The following is an 18069-nucleotide window of genomic DNA, read 5'->3' on the forward strand; positions in this document are numbered from 1 at the left end:
AGGATTATACATATTTCCCATTACTTTCTTACTCATTTTGTTAGCGAGCCTTTTCTGTTTTCACAGGGATTCATTTTGAGTCAGTTTCATGATAAGGCAGTATCTGAGATCCCATAAGAGCTTATTATATCTGACCTTAGTCTTCACAGATAGTCAGTATTGATTCTACCCCAGCTGGACTGATATTTTATAGGTTTAGTCTATGACTTTCATATGACCCATGAACTAACTGAAAATCAAAACCTTGACTGTATTGCTGAAGCTAGACCTGAAGGATACTAACTCCAAGGCTATCCACCTCCCAACAAATCCAGATTTTTTTTTTTAATAAAGGTTATTAAGGATTTCTCTTTTAGGGGTCAAGTTCAAAGTTGATATGTATGTGTGAGAGGGACAGTTACATGGGGAAGGTGGAGGAGAGAGAGGGGAAAGGGGGCCAAGAGATAAAAGACAGAGGTGCTTTCAGGGATAGAGGAAGAGAGAATGAGTATGGAATGAATGAATAAGAATGACCTTAAGCTCCATACCTAAAAGCACAGTAGAAATTTACGTCTCTTGTCATTTTTGTGAATAGTTTATTCTGATCTAGCTCATACTCAGCCATCCCTCTGTTTGCACTGTAACTGTAGTGGCATCTAACTCCTCTTTCCACACATCCAGCCTCCCCTACTCCAGAACTTCTGTGTCTATATCAAACTCAAGTTGACTTGCCTATTTCCTCGTCCTTTGGGACAACACTCTACTTTTGCCTCTATATCCAGGGCCTAGAACAGTGCATGATCTCATATGTTCAGAAATTGCATATATGGATGCTGAAGGGCATTTAAACATTTGCTTTAATGGTTGTACCACATTCAAGGAAATAAGATGAGATAGCAGATGGTAAAATATTCAACTAACCATCACTCAGAAAGAAGGAGAGATTAAGTGAATTAATTTCTCCAGGGCTGGTTACAGTTATCTTACTTGCAGCTTTTTTGTATAGCCATTTTAGAAGAGATCTGAGAGAAGACGAAGAGGCTTAGAATGTGGTAATAAGAGAAGTACTGTGACTGTATATGTGCACGTTAGTCTCAACTGAAGCTTCAGTGCAGAATTGATAAAGGGGTAGAAAATATAGTGTGCTTACCTTCCAGATAACTGCAAATAAACTGAAAGATGTCTGCTGATTTGAACAGCTGGGGTCAAAGCCAAGCCCCCAACTCATAGATAAAAAAAGATATACGCAAATATTTAGAGAAGCAAAATGACAAGAGCTAACTGTAATTATTTAACTTTAGGAGATTTTAACTAACTCACATATTTCATGGTTTATAGTAGAAAACAGAAGTGGCCCATTTGTGTAGGGACTCTGATAAACAGTTCCATTTCTAAGTGGGTGAATAGAACCCTACTTGATTCAGTTATACAGGCAGGAAGTTAGTCTAACAGATGTGTCAGATACCATAAACAGCCAAGGTCAGACTTTGAAAGAAATGACATTTAAACTAAATGTTTACATAATAGGTACATCCTACAACCTTGAGGAAGGACAACTTTTTCTGTTTGCTTGGTACAGATTCTAGAATATTGAATATGTCCCTCTCTAAATTCTTTCAGCTTTATACTATAATTTAGAGATCTGTTCTTTTGATTTTAGACTTTATTCTCTGTTAAGATAAAAATATCTCTGGAAAGGTATATCAAATTTTGTCATTTAAATCTTAATGAAAGAAGCCCATAAGCTTCTGAAACAGCTGAAAAATGTTTTTTATAGAGAGAAAAATAAACAACATCAAGAAAATTCTGGGAGGACAATATCATACTACCTATCAAAAATAAAAACTTTCTATCCTTTGGCCCAGCAATCCCTCTTTTGGGAACATTATTGAGAGCGGAAAGCAAGTATACATAGCAGTGTATTTAGAATGCTATCTTTTATGTACAAAAGGGAAAATAAAATAAGTACAATTCTTTTATTTGCATAAATAAATTGACAGGATACACAAGAAATTATTAAGAGTAATTTTGGGATTATGCAGAAGAGGTGGGAGGCAGATACAGGGGTTAGTAGTTATAAGGATAGAGAGGAGTGGGACTTTTTTTTAACCTTCATATACTTTTACACTGTTTTGATTTTTTGGATATCATCTGACTGTATTACTTATTTTTAAGATGGTTTAATGAGTAAATGAAAGGATGATTAAAATTAACAAAAGAGGGAAATTCATCTCAAATGAGGGAGCTCAAAACTTGGAGCATATATTTTACCTATGTCTCTGCAGAATGCTGGCTCTGAAGAATTTCATTCCCAAGTGACCTTAAACCACTGATCCAGGGGTCTAATAACATGCGGGAATGTTTCTGACATTCTGGTCACATGCACATTCAGTCATGTTCTATATGTGTATGTTTTCCTGTAGATGCCAGAAGAACAAGCATTCTGTGTTTTGGTGAAAATCATGTATGACTATGGTTTACGAGACCTCTACAAAAACAACTTTGAAGATCTTCACTGCAAATTCTATCAGTTGGAGAGACTCATGCAGGTAAATAAATACTAGGAACTTTTATCACTAAGGGATTTGTTAAGTTACAGAAAAATTCTAAAATTAAATAATAATGGTTTATGAAAATCTAGTGGAAAGTTACAGGAAATGTAAATGGATTTGATTTTGACCAATGTCTACAGTGGTCTTAATATCATAAAATATTTAATTATTTGATGGTTTATAAACTATTTTTATAAAAAAAGTCTTCCATTTAAATATTCAACATTAAGAAACTTCTAAGCGTGAATATGGTGAGTTAAGTTAATGAAGAGGGTTCCCAGTATTATTTGTAAAGAAATGATATTTTCATAATAAAAACTGAAATACTTAATATTTTTCTCAGTGTTTCCTAGCACCAGTACTATATTTAGGTTTAGAAGTAAGGAACACTTTAAAGAGATAGATATTGATCAAATTAAAAACCACATAAAATATTGTAATATAAGCACATATTTTAAATGTTTTTCTCTGTGATTTCCAGATCTCAAACAATGTGTTACTATTTCATAATTTATATGATTATATGTATGAGAAATAGGTATTCTTTTATATATATATCATAAAATAGATTGTGAGCAAGAGCAAAATTGTCTGGTGCTGTTAAAGGAATTACTGAGTAGCTTTCAAATTTTACCTGAGGTTGTACGAAAAGAAAGTGAAATCACTCAGTTGTGTCCGACTCTTTGCAACCCTATGGATTGTAGCCTACCGGGCTCCTCCATCCATGGGATTTTCAAGGCAAGAGTACTGGAGTGGGTTGCCATTTCCTTCTCCAGGAGATCTTCCAGACCCAGGGATTGAACCTGGGTCTCTTATATTGTAGGCAGACACTTTACTGTCTGAGCCACCAGGGAAGCTGAGGTTGTACAATAAATCTTAAATTTGTAATGACTCCATGAAGCATGTTTATATGGCTTTCTCTGTATGAAGTATTGGGAACCCAAGAGAAATGTGAAGAAAATACATAAATGAATTGATTCCATAGTTGGGGGAAGTAAAGTGGCTGGGAGGAAGATTAGTGGGATGTGGCGGTAGAGGCTACTGATAGGAGTTAATGGACATGAGCTGTCAGATCCCTAGTTGTCTAAAGGGGAAGAGAAGCCAAAGTCAGACTGAACAGGAGGAAGGCAGAGAGTTTGCCCTGAGGTTAAGGACAGCTTTATTGAGAGAAGGGAATGCAGAAAGGTATAAGAGCTTAACTGTGAAGAAGAAATAAAGGGGGAGGAGGATGTCAAAAAGAACTGTAAGCACCAACGACACATGGGCACTGAGGGGGAAAAGACCGTGTGGAAGAATCTGCTTATCTATGGACAGTAAGAGCAATAGGCTGTTTTACAGAAATTTAATTCTTCCAAGTAAATGTTTGGTATTCTTCACTGTTTCACCTTTCATTTACAAAAGTTCATATTTTTTTATCAAAGATCAATTATTCTTTAGAGTTTTGAGAGTCAAATAAAAGCACTTGATAAATGAATAGCTAGCTCATGGTATTATGAAGAAACCAAACGCATTTTCTGTTAGCACTTTTTGTTTGTTAATGACTCTTCAATACCCCATTAAAAATACCTAATGGGCACATAGGGGTGTTTTTCAAAAAGCATCTTGTATATGAAAAGAAAACTAAAGTCAGCTTTTATGTATCTTTGCCTTTGTCTTTCAGTTATTGGAATAGCTATGCTAATACTTTTTACTTTGCCTTTCATGCTTTTTAAAAGCATTTACTTGTATACTTTGGGGGGGAAAGACCTAGCATAAAGCTTTTCTTTTTAGGAGACATCCCGTTTCATACATGATATACTACTACATTTTCTATCCTTAATCATTCTTAATATGTTGAAACTAGATTGTTAAAAGTATGATTATCTTTTGGGCTTCAGTACCATAATGTACTGAAGTAATACCATACAACCTAAATGACATTGATATTCAATGGTCTTCAAAGAAAAGGTGCATTGTTTTCCTGGCTAGTTAGGCGTGAACCCTGAACAGAAATGCTGTGACTTGACCGTGCAGTCACAGTACTCACTAGACTGCAGGTGTTCTCTCATTGCAGGCGTTTCCCAAGAAACAGGAAGAGTCAAGTGAGCAAGAGCTGATCTTTGTTATTTGTTCATAACAAGTCTGTCTTGTCCTTGGTCACATCCCCAGTTCTCATGTCCTGTCATCACTTCTGTGTAGTTACATAAAATTCAGTGAATATTGTAGTAAATTGAGAGTCATCATAGCCAGCTCGTCATAAATCACAGCTGTGGCAGAAAATAGAGCATCCTCAAGTGTTCCTCCCCCTCAATTTTCCACTTTGACTTTCAGGAGCAGTTACCGGACCTGCACAACCATTTTTCTGATCTGAACCTAGAAGCTCATATGTACGCATCCCAGTGGTTTCTCACTCTTTTCACTGCCAAGTTCCCACTCTGCATGGTCTTCCACATCATTGACTTACTGCTTTCTGAGGTAGAGTGAATCCCATCTCTCATATTTTAGCCAAAATAGAAAATAGTCTCTACTTAAAATGGTTCCAGTTTTCTTCATTTCCTTTTTTCCTTAAAAAAAGAACATTAAGCCAGAAATACTGACCAAAAGGTTCTATTTGAATTTTCAGTCAAGACTACTTTAATTTTATTATTTGTGAGAAATTAAAATATTAGGCATATATAATTTCTACAAAGTAAAATAAGGTAATGAAATTTGTATCATTACATTCACAATAAGCCTGTATCTGTATAATTATGCATTACTAATATAAAGGATCTTTTAAATTAAATTAATGAAATCAGAATTATTTTTAATGGTAATGTAATTATACTCCAAGAGTGAATATAAATGAAAATTTTATGGTAATTAAATTCTCAAGTCATAAGGTATCTCTTCCTATATGTTATTTGAGACTCTTGCCAGCTAACTGAGAAGTGATAAACTAAAGCTTCTATACCATATTTTTTAGACAGAGTATTTCAGAAATTTGTTTGCCGAATTCCTTAGGTATCTATATTGTTTCTTTTTTATTTGTTTTTAGTTCCGTAAGTGGCTGTATTTATTTACTTTATTTTTTTTTTAATTTTATAACTAAATACATTTTTATTTTTTTAAATTTTTCTAGTCAATTTATTCAACCTGTTTAAAGAAGATTTCTCTGATATATTTGCTTGGAATGCAAATTACCACCATGGGTTGCTGTCACTCTGTACATGGTGGGAAAAGGAAAATGGTGTGGGTTTTTCCTCTTTAGCCTATGTATTTTATTTTATTTTTTAAAATTTTTATTTAACTTTACAATATTGTATTGGTTTTGCTATATATCAAAATGAAGCTGCCACAGGTATACATGTGTTCCCCATCCTGAACCCTCCTCCCTCCTCCCTCCCCATACCATCCCTCTGGGTCGTCCCAGTGCACCAGCCCCAAGCATCCAGTATCGTGCATCCAACCTGGACTGGCGACTCGTTTCATACATGATATTATACATATTTCAATGCCATTCTCCCAAATCTCCCCACCCTCTCCCTCTCCCACAGAGTCCAAAAGACTATTCTATACTTTAAAGATGTAAGTAATGTTACACACACATGTATCATCTACAGCCCATCAAAATGTTTAATAGTCTTTGCAGTGATGAAAAGTTGCTGGATAAGAACTTTTTTATTGAGAGTATAAATATATTTAAAAATATAACTGTCTTAATGTAAAAAGCTGGAGTAATCAAAAATGTAAGCCTAATATAATCTAGACAGTTTTGTATTACAGTATTACATTTTTAGATAAAGCTTTATAACTTCCTTAAAAAAATTCTAACCATTTTAATCACCCCAGAAACTAGAAATTTAATTATAAAAATAAGATTAAAAAGATAAAACATATAATCTTTATAAAGCATAATTGTCATTTTCAAACCTGCTATAGCAGTAACCACGTTATATGCAAACATAGCTGGGTTTTACTCTTCAAAGGTTCTAGGTGGCAGCTGCAGAATATACAAAGGTTGTGGCGCATTTTATAAACACAAGATTTTAAAACATTTGTAATATATTTTGATATAGAAGAGTTGAGTGACTCACTGAGAGTCACAGAATAAATTCTCAAATTCAGAATATTATAACAGCCAAAGAACCTGGTTGATGAAACATTTAATTCTCCTATTTATTTTACTTACAAATTAGTTTCTAAAATGCCTATTTAAATTAAGCCTAAAGGAAGAATGCAAAATTAGGAGCTAAAACCTTATTCAGAGTCAAAATGATGTGATCACAATATACACAAAACAAATTAAACATTTGTGCTAAAAATTCTGCTTTGCTTGATTGTCCAAATTGGTGTGGTAAATAAACAATTCTGGCTCTTTTAATTCAGTTTAATGCTCTTTGAAAGTAAAAGCAAATTCATTGAGTTCTGTAATCTTAAAACAGATTGATAGTAAAAGTTAGTTTTGTTAAGTAAATATGCCTATATCTTATTGCAACTGAGCTGAGTTTAGTATTTCATGGTATTTATAAAAATAGAATAGTGGAGGTATGACATTTTAACAGTTTTATCTTTATATATAGTAAGAGCTTGCAGATACTATCATTGTTTCATTTTTGTTGCTGATATTATCTAAATATATAGCAGATTGGTTTGATGGTGTTCATTATAGAAAAGAGAATGAAATTAACATGCTTAATCATACCAGTAAAATTGGATTTCTTGAGTCGGTTTTGGTAGAGTAGTAACACTGGAATAGTGACTTTGTGAAATTGTCTCTTCCTGAATGGTGTGATTCCTAACATTGGAGCTCTGATTTCATAATTCCTCAGGAAGTTTCATCTTGAAGAGACCTGAATTTCTCATATCAGTTACTAAGAAAGTTAGCAATATTTATGGTAGGGTAAAGAAAAGAAAATTTATAAGCCTTCATCAGTTGTCCACTGTGATTCAGAATCATAATCACAGCACTGATGATTAATTAATCTTGATGCTCATTAAAATTAATAAGAGCATCAGGGGTGTTACTTTCTCTTCCCTTAAATGTGTACTCTGTAGCTGTTCAAGGAGGTTGCCTAGCTTTCTAAAATATGGAATTGCTTGTAAACACAGCATTGTGGAAACCAGGGAAATAAATGATAACATTCCTTAACATAGTAAAATAGCCTTTCAAAATAGAGTTTATTGGGAATGATATTGTAGTATGCTTCAGGACATTTGTTCTTTCCACTAACTCATCTTTGTCAGAGGATTAATTTACAAAGGAAATTTTTAGATAAACTTTTATTTCCTGCTTGTCTGTGTTTTCTCTTTGCCCCTTTCCTTCTTGTGGTTAACAAAATATTTATATCAAAGCCATTCTTTCATATGGGATCAAATATTCTAAAAGAAGAAACAGCAACATAGTCTTAATTAGAAACATCCATAGGTATTTCTGTCATATTTTCTCTTTAAAAAAAACAATTTAAATATTGATGGTTATGAATTAATATTGAGTTACACGTGGAAGGCTTGGAAATTCTCAGATGGAAAAGTGTTAAGCTTTTGGAGTTCTTTATGCTGTACAGCTCTGCAGAGTATTTTGCCCAAAGATCCTATTGCAAAATGAGAAAGACATTGAGCTTAAAATTTTACTCTTAGAAAGCATATTGTCATTTCATGTTTTCCTAAGTTAAATGCTTTTAAAGATTTCTTCATTCATCTTAAGATTAAGAACATGAAGTTAAGTAGCAGAAGAGGGAAGAATTTTAGTAGACTTTGTCAATGAATCTGGAATTAGGAAAAACTCTAGTTAATGATGGTTTTATTTAAAATATTGACTTAAAGCTGAATATGTGGTAAGTCGGGTCAGTTTCTTTTCTTTGGTGAAGATGGATGGCTACTCGATTTGAAACTGGAGTTGAAAATACGTATTCTTATATTGAGATGAATGGAAGAATTCTGTAGATTGACATTTAGCCAATACTTGAAAAAAAATTAAGAACAAAATCTTCTATATTTATTATATACCTCTGTTTATATGGAGGGATAAGAAGAAGGCTAAAAGTATTAATATAATGTAAATACTGTTCTGTTAACCCACCAAGAATAAAACATGGTGATTTTTAGCAAAGCAATCATACTAATGTAACACATACCCAAATTAAAGGAGAACATTGTCTGTATTTCATAAGCCCTCCTTGCTGCCACTCAGTCATTGCTCCTCTGATGAGTAATGTGGTCTTGACTTTCAATACCATAGATTAGTTTTAATTGTTTGAAGTTGGTTTAAGTGGACTCATACAGTATGAACTCTTTTTCATCTCGCTTTTTCATTCATCATATTGTTTGTGAGATTCATCCTATAATGCCCCTAGGCATTATTTATTTGTTCCATTGTGTGATTATACTACAGTTTATTTATTCTTCCATCCTCTTGTTGATGGGCATTTGGGTCATTTCCAGATTAGGGATATTATGAGTAGTGTTGCTGTGAACATTCTTGAACTTGTCTTTTGATAAACATGTGTATACACTTCAGTGGGTACACAGCTAGGAGTGAAATTTCTGGGTCAAGACATACGTAAGCTAGGGTTTTTGTAGATGTTACCAAACAGTTTTTCAAAGTATCTTAAACATCGCTTTTTGAGTTGTTTTTATTCAGCAAAAAATCTTCCTTGTGAACAGGTGCAGATTTTTGTTTCATTTTCTTATGTTTTTATTTTATTTTTTTTAGTGGGCAGGTCCTGGATCAGATTAGTGTTCATGAGCATGAATCAAAATGAAACTCATTTGATGGTTGAAATCATTCACTTAATCTCTAATGCTGCATACAAATAAGAACTAAGAGCTGGATCTAAGACCTGAATCACTTTTGTGCTTATATGAGGGAAGTTACCCTGGTGGGGAAAATTCAGCAATGTATTCAATTACAGAAGAAGCGCTTCTTCTGGGAAGAAGAGACAGCTTAACATTGGAATTGAGATAGTTGGTTTTTAAGTTAATCCTTCCTATATCACTTTACCAATATATGTATTAGTTTCTTTCTTTGTGAAATGAAGCTAACAATATCTAGCTCCTGGGTTTATTTTAAGGATTAATGGCAATTATGAATATAAAGTGCCTGGCACTCTGTTTGCTATGTAGTAAGTATCCACTTAGTAGTACTGCCCTCCATTCTGCTCCATCCACCTGTACTATCCTTTTAGTTGCTTCTCCGTTTATTCTGTAACTAGCTGACTTCAGGGATTCTTAAGAGGGCTTTAACTAGCTGTTGTTTCTTTCTTACCTTTCTAAACATCTTTGTTTTCCCCACAATGGAGGTGCTTCTTTGCTAAAACCAAAATTTTAGCCATTGTCCCTAATGGAAGGTTTATTCTGTTTCTTTTTGACTATGGTGATTCAGTTAGTCTTCCAAAAGTGTTTTTTCTTCCATGGTCTTTCAAAAGATATAAGGAAAACAGTGTCTCTTTTAGTCTTGACAAGATAACTGACAGCTGGTGTTTGAAGTTGACTCTTCCCAGATAGTTCAGTTTTTAGAGTATCAAATACTTTCAGATTTATATAGTAACTTGGTATTTCATGAAATTTAAGGAAATCATTGACCCTTCAAATTGGGATATTTTTCCTGCCTCTCCTTTCTTCTTAGGGTGATGAGGAGAAAAAAAAATGACAGTATGGGATATATGATTAAATACCAAAAAGTGTAATCCCCCTTTAAAAGCATTTTTCTGAAGCTGTTATCTGAAGAATAGATTCATTATATATCCTTACTCTTTGCCTCCACCTTCCTCCCTCAAATAGTGATACATTGAGTTTTTAATTGATACATATATGTGTGTGTGTGTGTGTGTATATAAAACATTGTGTAAGCTTGACCTAAATCAAATCCCTTACAGTTACACAGTGGACGTGACAAATAGATTCAAGGGATTAGATCTGATAGAGTGCCTGAAGAACTGTGGACAGAGGGTTGTGACATTGAACAGGAGGCAGTGATCAAGACCATCCCCAAGAAAAAGATATGCAAAAAGGCAAAATGGCTCTCTGATGAGGCCTTACAAATAGCTGAGAAAAGAAGAGAAGCTAAAGGCAAGGGAGAAAAGAAAAGATACACGCATCTGAATGCAGAGTTCCAAAGAATAGCAGGGAGAGATAAGAAAGCCTTCCTGAGTGATCAGTGAAAAGAAATAGATGAAAACAATAGAATGGGAAAGATGAATGATCTCTTCAAGAAAATTAGAGATACCAAGGGAACATTTCATGCAAAGATGAGCATAATAAAGGACAGAAATGGTATGGATTTAACAGAAGCAGAAATATTAAGAAGAGTTGGCAACAATACATAGAAGAACTATGCAAAAAAGATCATGACTCAGATAACCACGATGGTGTGATCACTTACCTAGAGACAGACATCCTGGAATGCCAAGTCAAATGGGCCTTAGGAAGTATCACTATAAATAAAGCTAGTGGAGGTGATAGAATTCCAGTTGAGCTATTTCAAATCCTGAAACATGATTCAGTGAAAGTGCTTCACTCACTATACCAGCAAATTTGGAAAACTCATTAGTGGCCACAGGACTGGAAAAGATCAATTTTCATTCCAATCCCAAAGAAAGTCAATGCCAAAGAATGCTCAAACTGCTGCTCAATTGCACTCATCTCACATGCTAGCAAAGTAATGCTCAAAATTCCTCAAGCCAAGTTTCAATAATACATGAAGCATGAAATTCCAGATGTTTAAGCTGGTTTTAGAAAAGGCAGAGGAACTAAAGATCAAGTTGCCAACATCTTCTTGATCATCAAAAAAGCAAGAGAGTTCCAGAAAAGCATCTACTTCTGGTTTATTGACTACATCAAAGTCTTTGACTGTGTGGATCACCACAAACTGTGGAAAATTCTGAAAGAGATAGGAATACCAGACCACCTGACCTGCCTCCTGAGAAATCTGTATGCAGGTCAAGAAGCAACAGTTAGAACTGGACATGGAAAAACAGACTGGTTCCAAATTGGGAAAGGAGTATGTCAAAGCTGCATATTGTCACCCTGCTAATTTAATTATATGCAGAGTACATCATGTGAAATGCTGGGCTAGATGAAGCACAAGCTGGAATCAAGATTGCCAGAAGAAATATCAATAACCTCAGATATGCAGATGACACCACCCTTATGGCAGAAAGTGAAGAACTAAAGAGCCTCTTGATGAAAGTGAAAGAGGAGAATAAAAAATTTGGCTTAAAGCTCAACATTCAGAAAACGAAGATCATGGCATATGGTCCCATCACTTCATGGCAAATAGACGGTGAGACAATGGAACAGTGAGAGACTTTTTTTTGCGGGGTTGGGGGGGGAGTTCCAAAATCACTCCAAATGGTGACTGCAGCCATGAAATGAAAAGATGCTGCTCCTTGGAAGTTATGACCAACCTAGACAGCATATTCAAAGGCAGAGACAGTAGTTTGCCAACAAAGGTCCATATAGTCAAAGCTGTGGTTTTTTCCAGTAGTCATGTATGGATGTGAGAGTTGGACCATAAAGAAAGCTGAGCACCGAAGAATTGATGTTTTTGAACTGTGATGTTAGAGAAGACTCTTGAGGGTCCCTTGGACTGCAAGGAGGTCAAGCCAGTCCATCCTAAAGGAAATCAGTCCTGAATATTCATTGGAAGGACTGATGCTGAAGCTGAAACTCCAATACTTTGGCCACCTGATGCAAAGAACTGACTCATTGGAAAGAACCCTGATACTGGGAAAGATTGAAGGCAGGAGGAGAAAGGTACGACCGAGGATGAGATGGTTGGTTGGCATCACTGACTCGATGGACATGAGTTTGAGTAAATTCCGGGAGTTGGTGATGGACAGGGAGGCCTGGCATGCTGCAGTCTAGGGGGGCAAAGAGTCTGACAGGACTGAGGGACTGAACTGAAGTGAATTGAAGGTTGTATCACTATGTATCACACCATGTTAATTTGATACATTTATGTATTGTGGTATGATTACTACAGAAGTACTAATATCTTCAACAAGTAACATGTTGAATTTAAAGCACATTACAAAGAGTTGATATAAGGAAAATTAAGAACAAAAACAAAATTTTCTGAAAATTTTAGTAGTAATTGGTCATGAAATGAAACAAATACTTGGACTAACCAATAAACACTCTATAGGCTACTTTTATGTTTTACTTATCAATAGAAAATCTCAGGACTAGAAAAAGAACTCTCTTTAATATCTTGTTTCTGGGTGCTAATGTCTTTCCCACTTTCTAGGGTCTTTATGGTTCTCACATCAGTTGTCTTATCACTTTTTCTTGTGTTTTTGTTAATTTTGACATTACAGAAAGAGGCAGAAACCTCCAGTTAAAAAATGGCAGAACAACTATCTCTACTTCCTGTGACTTTGAGAGGAATATTCATTCATTCATTCATTCATTTAACAAACATTTATGTAACGCCTACTAAATTCTTGGTATCATTCAAGTTCACGGATATAACAGTAAAGAAAAAACAGATAAAACTCTTACCCTTACTAATTTTGTTATCTTTATGGAAGAGGCAAGCAATAAACAGATGACTAAGCAGAATTATAGTATATCAGAGGTGTTAAATGCTATGGAGAAAGAGAAAGAAGAGAAATGTGGCAGACCTTAATCAGGTCTTTTGACTCTTGAGAGAAGTTAGGTTTTAGTGGACCGAGAAACCACTGGAGAGGTTATGTCTTATCCCGAGCACCAGTTGCCCTGTTGAAAAAAGATGTGGGAAGAGTTCAAAGAGGGGAGTGGGAGACCAGTTGGAGGCAGTTGTGGTGGTCTCAGTTGTCTGGATTAGCGGCAGTGAGGGTGGTTAAAAGCGGTTGAATTCTGGACAGCTTTCAAAAGTAGAGAGAACAAGATGTGCTGATGGAGCATCTGGTGTAAGTTTATTGATTACATGTTTTCATTTGGTGTAGGGGGGAGAGGAAAAGGGCGGCTGATAGTGCAGCCTCTATGCTCCAGGGAGCATCTTGGAGACAGATGATGCTGTGGAGTGAAAGGGAAAGTTACTGCTACATGCTTTGGTCTCAAAGTGCTTGGATTACAGTTCCTCTGCAGTGTTTGTTCTAGAAGCAGGTTTTTGTGCCTCTGGGAATATGTAAGGTCAATCTTTAAATAAGAACTACGGAGTGTGGGATAATTATGAAAGATAATCAATGGGGGAACATAGATGTTAAACCTAGTACTTTAAAATACAAGAATGTATTTACTCCTAAAAATAGAAGTGGTATTTTGCTTCAGTAAAATCAGACTCACAAAGACTTTATATACCTTGAACCTGTTCAGTAACCCACAGTATTTGTGTGTTTAATTCTCATAATCAGAACAAAGATCACTGACTTTAAGTTGTAGGGTGACACTTTTTTCCCAATAAAAATCTTTCAGTTGATCTTGAATTGGAATAACTAAAGTTACTTTATACTGTTTTTGGTTGCAGAAACACTTGTAGAAGTTAAATGTACCTACATGGATTGATTGAATAAAATAAACATAGTCTATTATTTTTACGGGGCTTCCCTGGTAGTTCAGATGGTAAAGCGTCTGCCTATAATGCGGGAGACCCCGGGTTCGATCCCTGGGTTGGGAAGATCCCCAGAGAAGGAAATGGCAACCCACTCCAGTATTTTTGCCTGGAAAATCCCACGGACTGAGGAGCCTGGTAGGCTACAGTCCATGGGGTCGCAAAGAGTTGGACACGACTGAGTGACTTCACTTTCACTTTTCACTTTCATTATTTTTATGATTAAATATTCAAAACATACTTACAGAGATAAAAAACAAACTTATGGTTACCAAAGGGGAAAGGTGGTCGGGAGAGGGATAAATTAGGAGTTTGGGATTAACATGTACCCACTAATATGTATAAAATAGGTAATCAACCAGGACCTACATTATAGCACAGGGAAGTCTAGTCACTTTTCTATATTAATGTGTATGGGAAAAGAATCTGAAAAAGAATAGGTTCATGTGTAACTGAATCACTTTGCTGTACACCTAAAACTAATACATTGTAAATCAACTATATTCCAGTATAAAATAAAAATTAAAAAAAATAATAAGGACTTCCTGGTAGTCCAGTGGCTAAGACTCCACGCTGCCAATGCAGGGGGCCTGGGTTCAGTGCTTGGTCGGGGAACTAGATCCCCCTTGCTACAACCAAAGATCCCACATGTCATAATTAAAGATCCTGAGTGCTGCAACTCAGACCCAGCACAGCCAAATAAACAAACAAAAATTAAAAAGTAATAATAAAACTTATCAAAAATCATTAAGACATACAGTGAACTCCTGTGTATCTACCTCTCTGGTTAAGAAATAAAACGATACCAATAATACTAGCTTTGTATATTATTACCTCTTCCTGATCACACACACTCCCTTTTCCCTGTTTCAGAGGGACCATTCAGTGTTTATCATTCTCATGTATGTCTTTATGTATGCTCTGTGTGTGTGTGTGTGTATACATATATCTGAGCAATTTACAATTATTTGGAAAACATTGTACTCACTGGTTTCTCAAGTCGATTTTCAAGATATGTTTTCAAAGGAAAATATGTCTTTATACTCAATTGTTGTTCAGTCACTCTGCTGCTGCTGCTGCTGCTAAGTCGCTTCAGTCGTGTCCGACTCTCTGCAACCTCATAGACGGCAGCCCACCAGGCTCCCCCGTCCCTGGGATTCTCCAGGCAAGAACACTGGAGTGGGTTGCCATTTCCTTCTCCAATGCATGAAAGTGAAAAGTGAAAGTGAAGTCGCTCAGTCGTGTCCAGCTCTTGGAACCCCATGGACTGCAGCACACCAGGCTTCCCTGTCCACCACCAACTCCCAGAGCTTGCTCAAACTCGTGGCCATCGAGTCAGTGATGCCATCCAGCCATCTCATCCTCTGTCGTCCCCTTCTCATCCCACCTTCAATCTTTCCAGCATCAGGGTCTTTTCTAAAAAGTCTGTTCTTTTCATCAGGTAGCCAAAGTATTGGAGTTTCAACTTCAGCATCAGTCCTTCCAATGAATATTCAGGACTGATTTCCTTTAGGATTGACTGGTTTGTTCTCCTTGCAGTCCAAGGGACTCTCAAGAGTCTTCTCCAACAACACAGTTCAAAAGCATCATTTCTTCGATGCTCAGCCTTGTTTATGGTCCATCTCTCACATCCATAATGAGTACTGGAAAAACCACAGCTTTGACTGTATGGACCTTTGTTGGCAAAGTGATGTCTCTGCTTTTGAATATGCTGTCTAGTTTGGTCATAACCTTTCTTCCAAGGAGCAAGTGTCTTTTAATTTCATGGCTGCAGTCACCATCTGCAATGATTGTGGAGCCCAAGAAAATAAAGTCTCTCACTGTTTCCATTGTTTCCCCATCTATTTGCCATGAAATGATGGGACCAGATAGTTTGATCTTCATTTTTTGAATGTTCAGTTTTAAGTCAGCTTTTTTACTCTCCTCTATCATCTTCATCAAGAAGCTCTTTAGTTCCTCTTCACTTTCTGCCATAAAGGTGATATTACCTGCATATTTGAGGTTATTGATATTTCTCCCAGAATCAAGCAATCTTGATTCTGGCTTGTTCTTCATCCAGCCTGATATTTCACATGATATACTATGCATATAAGTTAAAAAAGCAGAGTGACAATATATACAGCTTTGATGTACTCCTTTCCCAATTTAGAACCAGTCCATTGTTCCATGGCTGGTTCTAACTGTTGCTTCTTGACTTTACTCAGTTTCATATCCTGACCTCCTAACTCATGTTAACACTTGACTTTCTTTTATCCTGTGATTCTCCATAGCATCAAGAAATTTTCATAAAACTAATATCAGGTCATGTCACTGAAGCAAAACCCTTCAGTGATTTCCCACTAAATAAAACTTACATTATTTCACTCGGTCTGAAATCTTCCCTTCCTTTCTCCCCAGTGGCATCCCTGGGTCAGTCTTGCCCTTATTCACTATACTTCAACACTGACCACCTTTTAGTTTCTGAAACACTTAAGATCTTTTCAGGTTGAAACATTCATGTAGTCTTTACCTTCTGCCTAGAATGTATTCTTAATCTATGTGCCCACTCCTTCAGATCTAAGTTTGAATGTTTCTTCCTCTAAGAAGCTTTCTGAGATCACTCATTCTTAAGTAATGCATCCTTTTACCTTCTCTGGTGGAACCCTGTAAGTTGGTGGTTGTTTATTTATTTATTGTGTATTACTTTTCAAATACCTATTTCTGTCACTGGATTACACATTTCTGAAAAGAGGAGCCATGTCTCTTTTGTGTTTTACTGTATACCTAGTTAACTTGTAGACACACGTGAAATATCTGTTGAAAAAGAGTAGGAATAAAGAATGCGGAAAATTATTTTTACTGTCCTCATGTAGATATTTTTATGATATCCTATGGGCTGAAATATAAGACTTCTTTTGAGTCTTTAAGAAAAAAAATAAGTTAATATATTTAGGAATCCTTTCTCTTTTAGTTAAGATATTTTAAGAAACAGAAACTTAGACATAGTAGCTTAAACACAGTGAAATGTTGTTATTTAGTCGCTCAGTTGAGTCCGCTTTTGTGACCCCATTACTATAGCCCACCAGGATCCTCTGTCCATGGGATTTCCAGGCAAGAGCACTGGAGTGGGTTGCCATTTCCTTCTCCAGGGGATCTTCCTGACCCAGGGATTGAAAACACATCTCCTGCATTAGCATTACCACTGTGTCATCAGGGAATTATTATAAATATAGAGGGAACCCAGAAAAATATGAGCAAATAGACCTCAGGAAGGACACGTGACACACAGACTCCAGCCACTCATCTGTATTGAGGTCTTGCTCTTTATGAATTAGATGTTCTCCCTTTTTTCCTGACCTATATGTTTGTACCTTTACTTGTACAGAGCCTAAAACATCTCAGAAAATTCTTCCATCACCTTTCAGCTCTAAGATTAAGCTCTTGGCACTATCTTTATATTTTTAAGATAACACTCTTCAGGGATAATGTAATTGGTCCTGCTCATGTTTCAAATCAGCCTGCAGATTCATGAGTCAGATACATGTGTCTCCTTAGGCTAGTTGTCCATCTCTTGTGCAGTATTCTGTGATGGGGTAGCCATTGGGGGAAGTCACATGACCTACAGTGCACTCAGCAGGTACTCTGCGTGGAAGCAGATTTTCTGAGAAGGGTCATTGGTGGGTCTGGAAAATCAAAATATTTCTGAGTGTATATACTTCATGGACTGAAATTATTTAGTATTAACCGCTTTAAAATTTGGCATTTGATATTTATTAAATAAATATTTACTCTCAAAACTGTATTATCAATCTCAAAATAATATCTCAATTATCCAGCCATAGGTATTTATTTAATTAGAATGAGGAGTAGCAGTTTTAATATAGAGTTTAATCTTAAAAATTATGGTCCTCAGAGTTGAAGTGGTAGCAGTATTCCAAATCATTTTTGTGGTTTAGTTTTTCAAACAGGGTTTGAGTAAAGGCAGCATGTAATGTCAGTCTGTGTAAATTATTTTCATAATTATGTGAAAAGCAATATGAAACATTTGAATGCTTCCCATTGTCTGAA

At 35.8% G+C, this 18069-nt stretch overlaps 1 protein-coding gene across 2 annotated transcripts in view; it reads left to right on the forward strand.

Moving 5' to 3' along the window:
* The window catches only part of RABGAP1L (RAB GTPase activating protein 1 like), a 740636-nt gene that overhangs the window by 473613 nt on the left and 248954 nt on the right, over positions 1 to 18069 (forward strand). For both annotated transcript variants that reach the window (XM_027565384.1, XM_027565383.1), the window contains exons 16-17: positions 2403 to 2528; positions 4842 to 4985. In XM_027565384.1, the coding sequence (XP_027421185.1) occupies positions 2403 to 2528; positions 4842 to 4985 (270 nt within the window). The remainder of the gene's footprint in view (positions 1 to 2402; positions 2529 to 4841; positions 4986 to 18069) is intronic.

This window comes from Bos indicus x Bos taurus, chromosome 16, assembly GCF_003369695.1.
Source record: "Bos indicus x Bos taurus breed Angus x Brahman F1 hybrid chromosome 16, Bos_hybrid_MaternalHap_v2.0, whole genome shotgun sequence".
In the NCBI taxonomy this organism is placed as follows: domain Eukaryota; kingdom Metazoa; phylum Chordata; class Mammalia; order Artiodactyla; family Bovidae; genus Bos; species Bos indicus x Bos taurus.